This window comes from Thamnophis sirtalis, unplaced genomic scaffold (genome assembly GCF_051295495.1).
Source record: "Thamnophis sirtalis isolate CommonGarterSnake01/CBP01778 unplaced genomic scaffold, rThaSir2_p1.2 scaffold_5, whole genome shotgun sequence".
Taxonomy (NCBI): Eukaryota; Metazoa; Chordata; class Lepidosauria; order Squamata; family Natricidae; genus Thamnophis; species Thamnophis sirtalis.
This window is the reverse complement of record NW_028261385.1, coordinates 98,984,783-99,002,458: the sequence shown is the minus strand read 5'-3', so window position 1 is coordinate 99,002,458 and position 17,676 is coordinate 98,984,783. Positions and strand designations below refer to the sequence as shown.

The window sequence follows — 17,676 nt, the reverse complement described above, 5'->3', positions numbered from 1 at the left end:
AGCTAAGCCCAGGCCCACTTAGCTTTTGCAAAATATTTAGTACCAATGAGACTTTCATAACATTTTAATCCCTTCTTGCCAAAAGCAATGCAAAAGCTCTTTGCTCACACACATCCTACTGGCCAAGGACTAATAAATCAAGAGGGTCTTATCTGTCTCTTCATTATAGTTTTATTTTCTACATTTTTTGCTTCTCTTTTGAGCCTTTGCCTCTCTATTCTTTTTTCTTTTAATTTGCATTAGATTTTACTACTCTAATTAAGATCCTGAATAAGTGTTATATCTTTTTATTATAATGAATACAGGTAGTCCTCAAGGTATGACCACAATTGAGCCCAAAATTTATGTTGCTAAGTGAGAAATTTGTTGAGTGAATTTTGCCCCATTTTACGACTTTCCTTTTCACATTTGTTAATGTGCACTGCACATTGACTCACTGCAGTTGTTAAGTTAGTAACGTAGTTGTTAAGTGAATCTGGTTTCCCCATTGACTTTGCTTGTCAGAAAGTTGTAAAAGGTGATCACATGATCCTGGGACCAGAGGTGGTGTTCAGCCGGTTTGGACCGGTTCAGGCGAACCGGTCATGGCGACCTGCTCCCCCGGCTCTATGCCGTCCTATTTAGCCACGTGTTCTGAGCCATGTGCATGTGTGCAAGCCATGTGTGCAAGCAAATCGCATGCATGGAAGGCCGCACACTCATGAAGCGAGTGCCCGCGGGCCGAACCGGTGCTAAGCTTATATGAAACCCACCCCTGCCTTGGACACTGCAACCTTCATAAATGTGAGTCAGTTGTGAAGCATCCAAATGTAAATCACGTGACCATGGGGATGCCGCCATATTTATAAGTGTGGGAAATTGTCATAAGTCACTTTTTTCAATGCTGTTGTAACTTCAAACAGTCACTGAGTGAACGGTTGTAAGTTGAGGACTACCTGTATAAGAAATTCATTACAATCCATTTATCTCTGAGAATAGATTATCATTTATAGCTGCTGGGATTTATTGTTATTGTAGCCCAAATCTAACAGGAACCATAAAGACATTAAAAAACCAGGTTTATCAATGGGCATTCACTTCAATGATACTTCTTTATAATTGATTATCTTTAGTTAATTATAGAAGTGCAATAAATGTCTCCTTATTCTATTCTCCAAAGCTGTTGGAGAAAGGAGATTCAGACATGCTCTTTTTGCAAGAGCCGAGGTGGCGCAGTGATTAGGGTGCAGTACTGCAGCCCACTTCAGCTGACTGTTATCTGCAGTTCAGCGGTTCTAATCTCACCGGCTCAAGGTTGACTCAGCCTTCCATCCTTCCGAGGTGGGTGAAATGAGGACCCAGACTGTGGGGGCGATATGCTGATTCTGTAAACCGCTTAGAGAGGGCTGAAAGCCCTATGAAGCGGTATATAAGTCTAACTGCTATTGCTATTTTTTTTAAAAAACTAGCCGACGTTGCCAGGGTATTTATTTATAGGGGGGAAATGACTGGACTAAATTAATTTCTAATGTTCGATTTTCCCCCTTACCAGAGGGAGCCCCCTGTGGAGTATTGTGAAGCCATTACAATGGCAATTCCATTGCGCTGCACAGTAGAAGCCATTTTACAGCAGTACAGTAAAAGTCATTTTAAGGCACAAAAGGCTGTATCTTAACAGAACACACACTCCGAGGGGTTTTAGGAGTATCTTACCGCCACAATATTTGTTTCCAGAGGGTAAGTCATCTGTTTACCAAGTTTGGAAATTGCTCAAGGTGTATGTATGCTGGAACATATACACACACATAGTCAGTTTTATATATATAGAAGATTATCCTGGTAACATAATTCTTCCTCTTTCAACTTCTGTGCCATACCTAGAATGTAAAAATGGGCTACATAGGACTTTGTTTTTCACTGATTATATTCCTTTCACACAGGATCAGATCACAATGGACAACCAAATCCAGGCAATAGTAGGTCAGAAATATGATGGACATTCTAGTCATTCAACAGTTGAGAAAAAAAATCTCAAGGATATGAAGGTTTTTCTTGTAATCAAGATTGTAGGCATACAGTACATATGCATTCACTTTTGAGAGCATGAAATTGCTTCAAACATGATCTGAGGATGAGGGAGATAAAAAGATAGCACTGAAATGACAGTAACCCTAGCAAAATTTACCTACATATTCATCATTCATACAAAATTAATGTTTCTTTGTCAGGATGTTGCTTAGCTCTTTTGTAGCCTGTGTATGTTTTTAAGTTGGGACAGTGTGAAACAAGGAGTCAAGGGAATCTCAATCCTATCCTACTACATTTTCTTCACAAAGTGGGTATGATCAAACTGAAATTTGGCTTGCTATCTGAAACTGTTGGGGATTTAATATAATGAGAAGATGCCTACAAACAAAGGATGCCTTGTAAAGTTGTCCTTGTGTATAGGATTGACATTGTTCTGTTTCTTTGGGATGTGGTGGGTCTTCAAATTCTTGATACATCTTTTCAATCAGAAATGATAGTACAGGTGATTATCAGGCTGAGCCAGAAGGAAGAGTCAAGTATGTCATCAGTCTTGAGTTCCTTCATGCTCACAAGAAATCTAAGTCTAGCCTACCTTGAATTCTTATCAACCGTCAATTTGATTTGACTGATAGTAGTTCAGATTCTTGTAGAGAAGTGTTAGCATGCAATAAACCTGTACTCATTTGAACTGCTTTGACTGCAGATTTTCTGCACTTGACAGATAGTGGATTAATCTATTCACAGCCTCCTATATACTTCTCTCTTCATTGCTTGCTGTCTGCAAGAGGTTAATAGCAGACAGTCAGCCGCTGTAGTATTTTATTTAATCCTAGCCTTCCTCAACTGGTCTAAACACTAGGGTCAGGGGCTCACACCATCAGACTCTCAAAATCCTCCAGGGATTGCTTTTTCCTGCTCTTCCTTCCTCTTCACCTCTTGTCTCCAAGGGAGCAAGGTTGAAGAGAGAATTATGTCCTGTAGAGCAGGGTTCCCAACTCCCGGACCATGGATCGGCACTGGTCCACAGCATGCCAGCAACTAGGCCATGCAAACAAGCAAAGCCCCATTCGCAGGATGTAGGCAACACACAAAACTACACTCTTTCCTGTCTGTGAAAACACCTCTCCCCACAGCAATGGACCCTGGTGCCCAAAAGGTTGGGGGCTGCTACTATAAAGAGTTATAGGGGTTGGATCCAGTGAGAGAGGGAAGAAAATGGAAAAAAGGAGTGGTAGCGGAGAAGAAAAAATCATATCTTGAGGGCATCTTGCCCAAGAGCACCTAACCTAACCGGTGGCATTTGCTTAATGCAATTGCATGTTCTAAAAAGGATCTACAAGGGGACAGTCTTCATCTGCAAGGAGAAAAGAAAACACAGGAGCATTGCCAAATGCAAACAGTTGATCCAAATCATTTTCAGTCATTGTGTGTTCTGCATCTGATCAGTTAGTTGGGTACCTTACACCTCTTTCCGGGCCATGTCCCCATGGCTCTCCAGAGGGCAATGAAATGCCAGCCTACACACTTATGGATAAGCTAAGCTGAATATGATAACTCTCTTGAAGCTGGATTTAAATAGCTAAAGAAGTTCACATCCCAGACAGCCAGTCCTTCAGTCAGGATCAAATACTGCTTCAACTGTGGAAAAAAGGCACATGTCAACAAAAGGTTTTAAGGAGGCCAGCGGAGGCCAGATTTGGAGTGAGGAAACAGGTGATTTGCTAAATTCCCATAGTCTCAAAATGGACCAGGAGTGGGGGCCAGATTTGGAGTGAGGAAACAGGTGATTTGCTAAATTCCCATAGTCTCAAAATGGACAGAGACATTGTCAAAACTGCCTTTTCTGTTTCAATGGGCTTATATGTTATCTCAGGAGATACAGTACATGATAGCGCAATTTCTTTATAAGTTATAGTTAGGTTATAAGTCTCTCAGCAGAAGGGGTGTCCCATCGTGACAACTTTAAGACTTGTGGATTTCAACTCCCAGAATTCCCCAGCCAGCATGTTCTCTCCAAGGAGGGGATGTTTGGGTCTTACACCACCGGTCCGTAGAAAAATGGCAATATCCATCTATTTTATCCAACTTTTAATGGTTCATTGAATTAATGTACTCCTTTCCTTAGATTCATTTTAACTTGGTCTTGGTTTTCATTGCATCCTTTTAATGTTTTAAATGTTCATTGCTATGTTTTATCACTTTCATTTTAATGGTTGTAAGCTGCCTTAAGTGACATATAGACAGAACCACAGATTAGAAATTCAATAAATAAATGCAGAATAATGACTTGCTATCTTGAAGAGCTGATCTGGGCTGTTTGTTTCAACCATTGAAATCTTTCCTCTTTCCAATTCGTCTCTGAATGTTATTTCTTTCTTGCTTGGCTTTATTGAATTACTGGTTTTATTTAGTGCCAATTCAGCCATATCCACAGGGGAAGGGCAAGAGAGGAGGGGAAAAGAATAGGATAGAGAGTAGGCATAAGAAATCAAAAGACAATGATCATTCTGTGGGTGTGGCTTGGTGGGTGTGGCTTGGTGGGCATGGCAGGGGAAGGATACTGTAAAATTTTCATTCCCTCCGCACTCCAGGGAAGGTTACTGCAAAACCCCCATTTCTTCCTGATCAGCTGGGACTCAGGAGACAAAGAATAGATGGGGCTAGGGCCAGTCAGAGGTGGTATTTGATCAGAACCTGCTGAATACCACCTCTGGTATGAAGGTCCAGAGATGGATGGGAAGTGTGGCAACTAGACTTTGGCTTTATCAGCTTACTGCTGTCCCTCAGGCCCAAGAAGGTTTACCATAAGCATAGATAGTATTTGGATTGGGCACTTGAATGGACATTTGAATAATAATAGCACTTAGAATTAATATGTAATATACTGCTCCAAAATGTTTTTAAAGCAGTTTACAATGTCAGCAATCTGGGTCCTCATTTTACCAACTCTGGGTGGATGCAAATCTGAGTCAACCTTGAAATCCATCAGAATCAAACTCCAGTCTGTGGGCAGAGTTAGCCTGCAGTAGAGCATTCTAACCACTGCTGCATCACCAGGACTCTTTCAACCAAGGCATCAGAACAAAACTCCCTCTTTTCCAAATGTGAGCAAATAGAGTATAAGGCATTTGGAATTAATATTTTTATAGCGAGACCAAAATCAAACATTTGACATTAAGCTAAGTAGTGGATTGGAAAATGATTGAGAACGCCATAGAGAATGATCCTCAACCACAAATCTGAACTATTTAGTATAAAACAGGGAGAAAGAAAACAACCTCAGGTCATCTCGCTGGACAAATATATGTCTGTGGAGATGATTGAAATTGATCTCGGGATGACAGCAATTGTCTCAATCTACCGATTTATCAAATGGGAACTTAAAATAATTTATTGGGCATGTTTGTTGGATGGACTACCCAAATAAGTATTAATATTGTTATTTGATCAATCAATAATATTAGGGTCATGTACAGATCGCGGGGTACGGTTTGGAAACCAGCTTCAGAATTTGGGAATTGTCCCAACTCAATTTGGACTCAGTCCTCAGCCTTCCAGATTTAAAGTGCAATTTGAAGCTTCGTGCTTCCCATTATCTAGTATGGGAAGAACCCAATTCTATCTTTCATGTAAAAGAAGAAGAAAAAAGTACAGGTAGTCATTGACTTATGACCAAAATTAAGCCCAAAATGTCTGTTGCTAAGTGAGGCATTTCTTAAGTGCATTTTGTCCCATTCATGGCAAACTTTGCCACAGTTGTTAAGTAATTACAGCTGTTAGTAGTTTTTTAGACTGTGATTATAACGCGGGTAGCTGGATTCTGTGTAGCGACACTGGAGAGTCGCTGAGAGCACGATAAAATAATCCACCATAGCTATAGGATTGATAGTATAGCATAGTTAGGTCATGTGTAACTGGCAGGTTGGATGCCAATTTGTGATTTTAATATAGATTTTATCTAGGTTTTTTTTTTTTACCTTATTCTAAATTTTTAACTAGATATTCCTTGAATGTTTTTATTTGTTCTGCTCTCTGGTCCTTGATTGTAATGAACTTGATTTGATTTGAGTAGCATAGTTGTTAAGTGAATCTGGTTTCCCCTTCTGTTTGTCAAAAGCTGATTCTATGACCCAGGACACTCCAACCATCATAAATACAAACCAAGTTGCCAAGCATTCAAATTTTGATCACATGATCTTAGGGATGTTGCAATGGTCATAAGTGTGAAAAACGTCCATAAGCCACTTTTTCAGTACCACTGTAACTTCAAATGGTCACTAAATGAATGGCTGTAAATCGAGGACCAGCTGCAGTGGTGGAATTCAATAATTTTTACTGCCGGTTCTGTGGGCATAGTTTTGTGGGCGTGGCATGGCTTTGTGGGTGTGGCAGGGGAAGGTTACTGCAAAATCCCTGTTTCCTCCCGATCAGCTGGGACTCAGGAAGCGGAGAATAGATGGGGGGGGGCAGTCAGAGGTGGTATTTACTGGTTCTCTAAGCTACTCAAAATTTCCTCTACCGGTTCTCCAGAATTGATCAGAACCTGCTGAATACCACCTCTGACCAGCTGTATATACTTTTGGTCAATTGGGGATAGATATAATGACATTTACTGTAGATATTCATTCACTGTGAAACAACATATCAAATTTCTCAGAAAGAAGAACAGGAGTTTTATGTAAAATGTGCTCAAGGAAATAACATTCCAGATAGCAATATTCCTTGATAAGGCCCATTAATATGGAGCCGTTTTTGGAGATAGGGAGAAAGGAGGCAATATATAAAGTCTTTTACTTAATTATTTGCAAGTATACATTTCCAGAAGTGACTTGATTAACAAGATTTGACAATCATGCCATCAAAGAATAAAGTAAGAAAAAAGGAGCTTTAAGGTAGTGAGCTTTATTTAAACACCAGTAAATAATTGTGGGACCATAAGACAACCGACACTATTCATAATGGGCACTGTGAGAAATTATAAAGATATGCATGAAACAAATCATAATAGACTTAATTATCATTCCACTATGATTTGGTTGACCTCATTAGTGGTATGATCCCTTTGATATGAAGTGAGCTTTGACAATTACTGAACCCAATTGTCTCTATCATTTGTCTCCATTATTTGGCATTTGCTTAAGAAGTTAAGACCTTTTTTACAGAAGCTGTTTAGCAGCTTAATGTTATGAATTGGATTGAGCTTCTTGAAATCCAGATTCAGATCAAACTAGTTCCAGTATTTGAGGGACTGCCATAAAGAAGAGGGGGTCAAATTATTCTACAAAGCACCAGAGGGCAGAACAAGAGAGCCAATGGTTGGAATCTAATCAAAGAGAGAAGCAACCTGGAATTAAGGAGAAACTTAAATTTTCTGACAGTGAGGACAATTAACCGGTGGAACAGCTTGCCTTCAGAAATCGTGGATGCTCCATCACTGGAAGTTTTTAAGAAGAGACTGGACAGTCACTTGTCTGAAATAGTATAGGATCTCCTGCTTGAGCAGTGAGCTAGACTAAAAGACCTCCAAGGTCCCTTCCAGCTCCTATTCTATTCTATTCTATTCTATTCTATTCTATTCTATTCTAGCTGAGTTCAGTCCCAGTTTGCTTCAAACTACTGAAATGGACTCAGTCTTCCATCCTTCTGAGGTTGGTAAAATGTGGACCCAGATTGTTGGGGGTAACATGCTGATGGAAGGAAGGAAGGAAGGAAGGACTCACTGGGGAAAAGCCTAATGCTGGGAAAGATTGAGGGCAAAAGAAGAAGGGGACGACAGAGAATGAGGTGGCTGGATGGAGTTTAAATGGACTCCAAAGGATGGTAGAGGACAGGAAGGCCTGGAGGAACATTGTCCTTGGGGTTGTGATGGGTTGGACACAACTTCCCAGCTAACAACAACAACAATAACAAACATGCTGACTTTGTAAACCACCCAGAAAGTGCTATAAAGCACTATGGGACAGTATATAAATCTAAGTGCTACTGTTATTGCTACTGCAGAACTGGCCCAAATTGAGTCTCTGCTGTTTCTTGGGATTCAATTTTCTGACTATGATGCATATACTTCAATTTAATGATCTTGAGCAAAGCTGAGGATTAACATGCCTTGGTCTTCAGTGATTTGTACATCCTAATTTAATTCTGGATTTTCAACATGTGCTGGAAGGAAAGATTTTGCTGAGCGAAGTAGCCTTTGAAATTGCAATTGTTGAGTTGTAGTGCCATCTAATGGACTGATGAAGAAACGAAACACTCTGAAACAAGGAAATGTTTTGGTCACATATGAAAAGTGGGCAGGGCCATCACCCCCATCTAAGCTTTTTTGATACCTTGCATACACCTGTAATGCCCCATTGCCTTTTATCAAGACTTTGCTTTTCCAAGCTAGACATATCCAAGCCTTCTATTATATGTGAGAGTTTTCTTCCAGTCCTTGGCCATCTAATATGCTTTCCTCTGGAGACATTCAAAATTGTCAATATTTTTCCAAGAAGGCTAGAACAGAGGTGGTATTCAGCAGATTCTGACCAATTCTGGAGAATTGGTAGCAGAAATTTTGAGTAGTTTGGAGAATCGGGAAATACCACCTCTGACTAGCCCCGTTCCCAACTATTCTCTACCTCCTGAATCCCAGCTGATCAGGAGGAAATGGAAAATTTTGCAATATCCTTCCCCCAGGAGTGGGGAGGGAATGGAGATTTTACAGTATCCTTCCCCTGGAGTAGAGAGGGAGTGGTGATTTTACAGTATCCTTCCCCGGGAGTGGGCTAGGAATGTTTACAGTATCCTTCCCGTACCATGCCCACCAAGCCATGCCCCCAAGCCACACCCACAGAACCGGTAGTAAAAAATGTTGAATCCCACCTCTGGTCCAGAACTAAAGCTCATATTTTGGGAGAGCTTTGGCTCTGCAGAATTGAAAGGAACAAGGTCTTCCTTTGCACCTGACTCAAGATTATTTAATTTCAGATAATATACTGATAACTGGTATGTGTGCTTCTCTCTTTGTTGATTATCCAAGCAGGAGAAGCTATAATGTATTTTAATGCCTTAAGCAGAAATCCAACCCATGGCCAGCCTACAATGAGCCAGCTCTTCCATCAAAAAATAGGTCATCATTTCCTAGTGAAAATACAACCTCTTCTGGCCATTTCTATGTCAGTCCATTTATAATTAGTTTTTCCTGACTAGATACACTCCTGCTAAGAGCAGGTGTAATTAGATAGGGAACTGACTGGCTAAGGATTACAATTGAGCTATGTGTATTTAATTAGACTCCAAGAAGCTTATTTCAGTTCTACTATCCCCGTTAGGAGAGGAGGGAAATCATAATCACATATACATACGCCCTTATTTGAAACCAGTCATTTAAGCTGCTTGGTTAAGAAGATCTGCTCTCTCACACCCTGGTCAAAACAATAGCTTGTTGTTGGATAATTGCCTTGTTGATTATAATCTCCACACTCTACACAAACACTGTACTTGTGGGACCACGTTATTCTGCACAGCCGTTGCCTAAAGGCTCCAGAATCAGAATTTCCCATCATGAGCATCAACAAAGAGGAAGTTGAAACTTTCTTGGATAGCAATCCAGATTTTGCCAAGCAGTATTTCGAGAAGAAACTGGAGGACAGAGTCTTCTGTCCCAAGATGAACGGTGAACTGTCCTCTGAAGATAGCATAGGTTTTGAGGGAATGGACCCTGTAGAAACAGAAACTCTTTTTGAGCTGATACAAGACATGCAGGAGAGCATCAACATGGAGAAGGTGGTTTTCAAGACCCTCAAAAGAATCAGTGCTCTCATCAATGCTGCGTGGTGCAGTCTGTTTATGTACAGGCAGCGAAATGGCACTCCAGAGCTGGCTAGCCGGCTCTTCAATGTCCATAAGGACAGCACCTTGGAAGAATGTCTGGTGACCTCTGACTGTGAAATTGTTTTTCCACTGGACACAGGTGTGTTGGGCCATGTTGCTCAGACCAAGAAGACCATAAACATCCATAATGCTCTTGAGGTAAGGATTGAGTTTACTCTGTTACCATGTTTCCCCCAAAACAAGACAGGGTTTTATTTTCTTTTGACCCCCCTGAAATAAGGGCTTGGCCTTATTTTCGGAGAGGTCTTATTATTTCTGAGGTGCATGAGGCAGCAAGCGTGTTGCAATATTTTGGGGGATGGCTTATTTTCAGGAGCAGGCTTATTTTAGCACATGCGCTCAAAAGCCCGATTGGGCTTATTTACCAGGGAGGTCTTATTTTTGGAAAAGCAGGATATTGATAAATGCCAAAGAATAAAAATTAATTAGTGTCATATTTCAGAAGGGTTTTAAGAAGACAGGGATTCTTTCACTATGATTTAGGGACTAGCAACAGCACCTAGCCGCCCTTGGCTGATCTCAAACAGTAAGTAGGATCAGTCCTGGCCAGTATATGTTTGAGAGACCAAGGCTATATTGAAAAGTTGCAGAAATACCCCCGAAAAAGATAGTTAGCAAATTGCTTTCCTATTACCTGCAAGAAAATTTCATGGATGTGTTCATTAAGTTACAGGGAGATGAAACTGTTTGGTAGGAAGTTTATATTTATCTGACAGTTCCTTGTGGACTTTCTGGAAGCCCTTTAGATACAGCTGCCCTTAATGAAAAAAATATCGCCTTTTTGATCAAAATAGGCAACTTAACACTAACTTTACCTCTCCTTAGCATTGTGGGAATTGTTATGGAGATCATCAGGTTGCCTATGTTTGGCCCAAGAAAATATCTCTATGACAAGATATAAAATAATTCATAATGAGTTAAAAATAGAAAATGTTTTTGTCCAATAGAATGGAATGGAATGGAATAGAATAACAATATTGGAAGGGACCTTGGAGGTCTTCTAGTCCAACACCCTGCTTAGGCAGAAAACCCTATACCATTTCAGAAAATGGTTATCCAATCTCTTCTTAAAAACTTCCAGTGTGGAGCATTTACAACTTCTGGAGGCAACTTCTTCCAATGACTTAAAATGTAAGAGATTCAGAAGTAATTAAGAACATCAGACAGTTGTTTGTTAAATTAAGTAAATTGCTTTTTCAAAATGCCCTGGTAGCCATAAGTGTAAGTTTCAAAGGAAGAGTAGACAGTCACATGGGATTGGATATTCAAAGGACAAAACTTGTTGATTGGCTATCATCCCCTGAATTGAAGGCAACATAGCCTAACTTCCATTGGTTAGAAGCAACAGTAGAGTGGAGACTTGTCCTTATGTCATGAACTTGGTTTATTAGATTCATCTGCCTGGCCAAGTCAAAATGCTGGATAGACCTTTGGTCTGATCCAGCACTGTCTGCTCATGTTCTTCATAGAAAAAAAACAACAAATATAATACAATGGTACCTTAGTGCTTAACTGCTTTGAAACTGATCGAATTTGGTACTCAATGCATTTTAATATGAAATTTTTGACCCTGTACTCACCATTTGTTTGGTACTCAATGCACAGGCTAGACTTGTCGGTGTTGGTTGCCTTGTGACTCACTACATTATTCCTTATGGGGAAAATTTGTTTGGTACTCATTGTTTCTGGCACTCATTGTGCCTCCCAGAACCAATTAATGATGAGTACCAAGGTACCACTGTAGAGGCTTATTTATTATGGGGAGTAGGGGTTGGCTGTGTATCTATTTCTCTATTTGATGTGCCTAGATAGAACAACAGCAGCAGCTCTTTAAATCAAAGATCTGTCGCATGTCATGAGTTGTAGCATCAGAAGCCTTTTACACATCTAGAAACAATAAGAAAAACAGAATAATTGTGTTTACATTCCTCGTGTGTTCATCTATTTTTCCATTCTCTTGCTGTGGTTTAGCACAGCAAGACGCTTTGTCGGCTCCCTCTTCTCTGGAGATTGTTCTCTTATTTATTCTCTTTGTAATGTTATTTTTTTTGGGGGGGTATCTTTGTTTTTCTTTTGATCTATTCATTCGTTTTAAATTGCCTTCTTTGGTCTTCACGTTTCTGGCTAGACTGCTATTCGCATTTTGTTATTCTGTACATGTGGAATGTGCTTCCAAACCACTGGTTTGCCCCTTCTTTCTACCAGTTTGCATTTTTCCTCCTGCATTTTCTTTGTGGATTCTTCTTGACTGCCAAATGATGCATTGCTGATCTCCTCCCCCTTCTTTCCCTCCCCATACCTTCCTTTCCAATGCCATATCAATTCAGTTGACTATCTCTGCCATACTGGATGGCTTGGAGTGAGGGGTTATATCAAACAAATTGGAGAAAATATGGATATTGCTGTAGGGATGATATGGAGGTTAAAACTGTCAACTTTGACTCTGAACTGGTATGTCCATTGATGGGAGGTTTAGCATCTTTTGAGCTTCTCTTGCACAATGGATGGATTATTATTTGGGGGGGGGAGGAGAATGATGACATTCACATAATAGACTTACATAAAGTTATTTAAAATGTATTTATCACATTTATATAGCTGCCCATCTCACATAATGACTCAGGTTGAACCTAAAAAGAGTCATTCACAGCACTAGCTACCCATTAAATTTTCAGACCATATGGAATCTTCAAGAGACCCAATAGCAGTTTAGGGCTTCTTGCAAGGTATCAGTTCTATATCTACCTTCTTAATTCCAGCCCAGAATGACTTTTTGCTGCAAATGCATATACTGTGTTTCCCCGAAAATAAAACAGGGTCTTATTTTCTTTTGACCCCCTGAAATAAGATTTGGCCTTATCTTCTATAATAATAATAATAATCTTTATTATTTTTGAGGTGCAGGAGGCGGGGAGCATGGTCACCTCATGGCTGCTGCTGTGTTGAAATATTTTGGGGGAGGGCTTATTTTCGTGGAAACAAGGTACAAACGTCCTACCTTACTCCCACCCCTCAAGTATAAGGGGAAGTAGGTTGAGTGAAACCAGCTCAGCGTCATCTAAACGAGCTCCTATGGGTGAACATCTCCTTTTCTTGGTCAGTGAAACATCACCAGAACTATCTTGTTCAAGCAACCAAACTGAAAATTCTATCATCAGATAATTTTGAAGAATTACCGGGTTCTGAGTTAATGAATTATGATTGGAGCACACGAAGGAGCATGCCTCTAGATGCCTGGTGTTTGGAAGCATGGACTGGGGATTGCTCTTCTCCTATTAGTGGTCAGACATTTAAGTAGATGGTTATTTAGCCCAATAATACAGGGCTCTTTCTAATTCTTTAAAGAACTTAGAAAATTTAATCACGTTCAAATGATTTTCAGATATAATTTGCTAATATCAGTTTGATTAAGAAAAGTTTTTCAAGTGAGAAGGGTGTGACTACATCACAAGATAGCCATCATTTTCATTTCAAAAGCACTTCCACACTGCTACTGGCTTCCCTCTCCAAGAAACAGGTTGAAGCTCACCAGGTTTACTTGAAATGTTGAGAACCTTCTAGCTAATCATCTGAAGAACACTGTGTCCCTACTGTTGCTATTCATTGGATAAACACTACTGTTGCTAAGAAGGGGAAGCCAACAATATGTCAAGACCCATCTCCCTGCTAAGAAAAGAAATAGATACTCCTAAATGAGGGTGGGAGGGGGAGAGCTTAAGAGAGATGAATGGAAATTCCTGACAATGGAAAATGACTCACCTGCACTTAAGCTCCTCAGAACATCAGCCTTTCAAGTTAGAAACAAGAACATTTCCATGTGCTGTCTTGCAACTGGTCTGGAAGTAAATTAACTTGGTTAACCAAGGACAATGGAGTGGAATCAACAAAAGTGTTGTAGCAATCTAGGAATAGTGCCCTCAGGGAAGTACCTGAGTGGAAAACTGTTGGAGAGCAACCATCCCAGTTGGGAGGAGGACCCAAGGGGGAAATTAGCATGGAATCCTTGGGTAAACATGAGAGTCAAGGTCTGATCCCCCCCCCCCACTCCATCCTGAATGCAATTGAGCTTTATCTAGTCTTTCCCAGGGGAAAGCTATCAGTCTGGGGAGATTCCTGTAGAGTAGACCTACAACAATAAAGTAGCTTCTTTGAATTCCACACATGTGAGTCTGATTGTTAGAACCCTGACAAAAACAAAAGTACAGGTAGTCCTCAACTTACAACAGTTTATTTAATGACTATTCTAAGTTACAATGGCACTGAAAAAAGTGAATTATGACCATTTGCACACTTATGACCGTGGCAGCTTCTCCATGGTCATATGATCAAAATTCGGACACTTGGCAACTGACTCTTACTTATGATCATTCCAGTGTCCCTGGGTCATGTAATCCCCTTTGGTGACCTTCTGACAAGCCAAGTCAATGGGGAAGCCAGATTGACTTAATTTAACAACTGCAGGGATTCACTGAACAACTGTGACAAGAAAGGTTGTAAAATGGAGCAAAATTCACTTAACGACTGTCTCACTTAGCTGAAATTTAGGACTCAATTGTGGTCATAAGGTGAGGAAGACTAGTTGCATTCCCTCCCACGTGACAAATGTTTGCCACCATGTGGCACAAATATATTAAACTTCTTCCCAGTCTTAAAATCCAGATTGTGTCCTATCATATCTGTACACACACACACACACACACACACACACACACACACACAAGTCAGTATTATTAATTTCAAATCCCTGCAGTCCATAAATGCTTTCTGCTGGGATTATGTCATTGTTAAGTACGCTTTCATAACTGGGTCATTTGCTCATCACAGACCTGCAGGTAGGATACAGTAGGTAAGGTAAACAAATAGTTCCTTCCACGTGGAGTTAAAACCAGTTTGATTCCCCTTTCCCTGAGGTGTGACATTTTAAATAGGCTTTGTTGTGTAATTTACCCTTCCCCAATTGAATGCCCTCTAGCAGTGGTGAGATTCAATTTTTTTTACTACCAGTTATGTGTGCGTGGCTTTGTGGGCGTGGCAGGGGAAAGAAACTGCAAAATCCCCATTCCCTCTCCCCCACCTCACTAACCTGCTTTCCAGCTCTGTTCTCCTGTTCAGGGCAACCAAAGAAGATCAACTGGGAGGCTGGGAGGCAACAGGGGCAGGGCCAGCCTATTTGCCAATTCTCCAAACTACTCAAATTTTCCACTACCGGTTTTCCAGAACATGTCAGAACTGGCTGAATACCACCTCTACCCTCTAGATATGTTACGACAGGAGCTTCCACAAGTGGTGAATTTTTACTTTGAAGGACAGAGCAAGTAGAACCTTACTGGTAAATATATAATTTGCAGATGGAAGGAGACAGATTGTGAGTCCATGGAGAGGCAGTGCTGGACTCAGATACTTAAGAAGAATCATTGTAAAATCTCAAAGATGGTTTTTCCCCAGGATGAATATTGCTGCAGATCAGTTCCAAATTTGGGTCAAACCTCCTCCCATTCAGTGTGACCTGCACGTTGATGTCTCCCTGTCATTGCACCACTAAAGGACAACCTACCTTACACGACAACACTGTTTTTAACAGTAGAAGTCATGCCAAGATAATTTAGGAACCAAAAAAAAATCAAATATGATTTCTATATTATTGTATATGCTGTATTAAGAAGGGGTTGTTGTTTTTTTAAAGTGTTAGGTTGTTATGTTAGTTCAGGGGTAATCAACCTTTTTATACCTACCGCCCACTTTTGTATCTCTGTTAGTAGTAAAATTTTCTAACTGCCCACCAGTTCCACAGTAATGGTGATTTATATAGTAGGGAAGTAATTTTACTTTATAAATTTATAAATTTCATGCCCACCATGAAAGCTGGAACGGCCACTAGTGGGCGGTAGGGACCAGGTTGACTACCACTGGGTTAGATGTTAAGTGTTCTTTCTTTCTTTCTTTCTTTCTTTCTTTCTTTCTTTCTTTCTTTCTTTCTTTCTTTCTTTCTTTCTTTCTTTTAAACAGTGCCAACAGTTTAGTACATTTGTTGATGAACTCACTGGGTCTACTACAAAGAATATTCTTGCCACACCAATAATGAATGGCAAAGATGTGGTTGCTGTGATCATGGCAGTGAATAAGATCGGAGGTCCTTTTTTCACCAGTGCAGATGAAAATGTAAGTCCTGGAAAAGCATCTTCTGAGACCTTCTGTAGTCCCCAATATCTACATTTAAATGTAGCTGCATCATCATATGTTGCATAACTGAGCAAAGTTTTTTTTAATGTCACAGGTATTCCTGAAGTATCTCAATTTTGCCTCTTTGAACCTGAAAATTTATCATCTGAGCTACCTTCATAATTGCGAAACACGAAAAGGTCAGGTGAGGAAACTTCTCTAAACTTATCTGCTATCTCTAAACCTATCTATTTGTGGGTGAGTGGGTGTGCACTGTATGTGCGTAGAAGGCGCCAATTTTTATACAAATTCTCAAAATGTGCCTGTGACCCAGGACTGTTTTGTTTTGACAAGAACATCTTCTGTCAAAGGGCTTTCAGAAATTACTGAGTATATGTCTTGAGGATCATAGAAAGGTGTCAAAACCAGAACGGGGCTGGAACCAACCTTATTGAAACCAAAACAAGTTGAACCTTTTCTGCCTTCTTATATTTCTTGCCTCTTGGCCTTCTCTCTCTGCTTAGTTTCAAAATCTGGAATGGTTCAGTCCTCTACACAGGTACCCTCAGTGGTGGGTTTCAAAAAAATTTTTAGAACCTCTTCTGTAGGTGTGGCCTGCTTTGTGGGAGTGGCTTGTGACTGGATGGGCATGGCCAACTTGTAAAATGTGGTGAAACTCACTTAACAACGCTCTTGCTTAGCAACCAAAATATTGGCTCAGAAACTCTGGCACTTGAAGCACGCAAGTCTTAAAGCTGTCAAGTTACAAGACCCTTGAACCCCTTTAGAAAACCCCCCCAGAGGTATTCAAACTTGACAGCTTTAAGACTTGTGGACTTCAACTCCCAGAATTCCTCCTCCAGTCATGTTGGCTCAGGAACTCTGGCATTGAAGAGTGCAAGTCTTAAAGCTGTCAAGTTACAAGACCCTTGCACCCCTCACCCTTTAGAAAAAAACCCCAGGGGTGTTCAAACTTTAAGACTTGTGGACTTCAACTCCCAGAATTCCTCCTCTCGCTCTTCATCTTGATGATGTGTGGACGGGCGGGGGGGAGGGAGCTGGAACCGGTTCTAAACGGCACTGTAGATTTGTGGAACCTCTTCTATAAAAGAGGTTAGAACTGGCAGGAACCCACCGCTGGGTATCCCTTAATATATGGTCAGAATCAAGGAACATAGGACATGAGTATCAAACTTGTTGCCGTCATGTGGCATATTACAATGTTTTCTCCCTTCGCGGAGCTGGCGTGGGCGTGGTCTGTGCGTGATGCATCCAGCCCCTGGAATGCCACTTTCACACCCCTGACATAGGACATAGAATAATAGAGTCGGAAGCGATCTCAGAGATTTTCTAGTCCAACCCCCCTGCTCAAGCAGGAGACCCTATACCATTTCAGATAAATGGTTGTCCAGGTTCTTTTTGAAAGCCTCCAGTGATGGAACACTCACAACTTCTGAAGGCAAGCTGTTCCATTGGTTGATTGTTCTCACCATTAGGAAGTTCTCTTTAGTTCTAGGATGCTTCTCTCCTTGATTAGTTTCCATCCATTGTTTCCTGTCTTGCCTTTTGATGCTTTGGAAAATAGTTTGACCCCCCCCCATATCTTCATAGGACTCCCTCAAATATTAGAATAAA

General features: G+C 40.6%; 1 protein-coding gene across 1 annotated transcript in view; it reads left to right on the top strand.

Moving 5' to 3' along the window:
- The first annotated feature begins 9,552 nt into the window (after positions 1-9,552).
- The window catches only part of PDE6B (phosphodiesterase 6B), a 47,405-nt gene continuing 39,281 nt past the window's right edge, over positions 9,553-17,676 (top strand). Inside the window, exons 1-3 of the mRNA XM_087716270.1 lie at positions 9,553-10,020; positions 15,889-16,041; positions 16,157-16,246. Of these exons, the coding sequence (XP_087572396.1) occupies positions 9,553-10,020; positions 15,889-16,041; positions 16,157-16,246 (711 nt within the window). The remainder of the gene's footprint in view (positions 10,021-15,888; positions 16,042-16,156; positions 16,247-17,676) is intronic.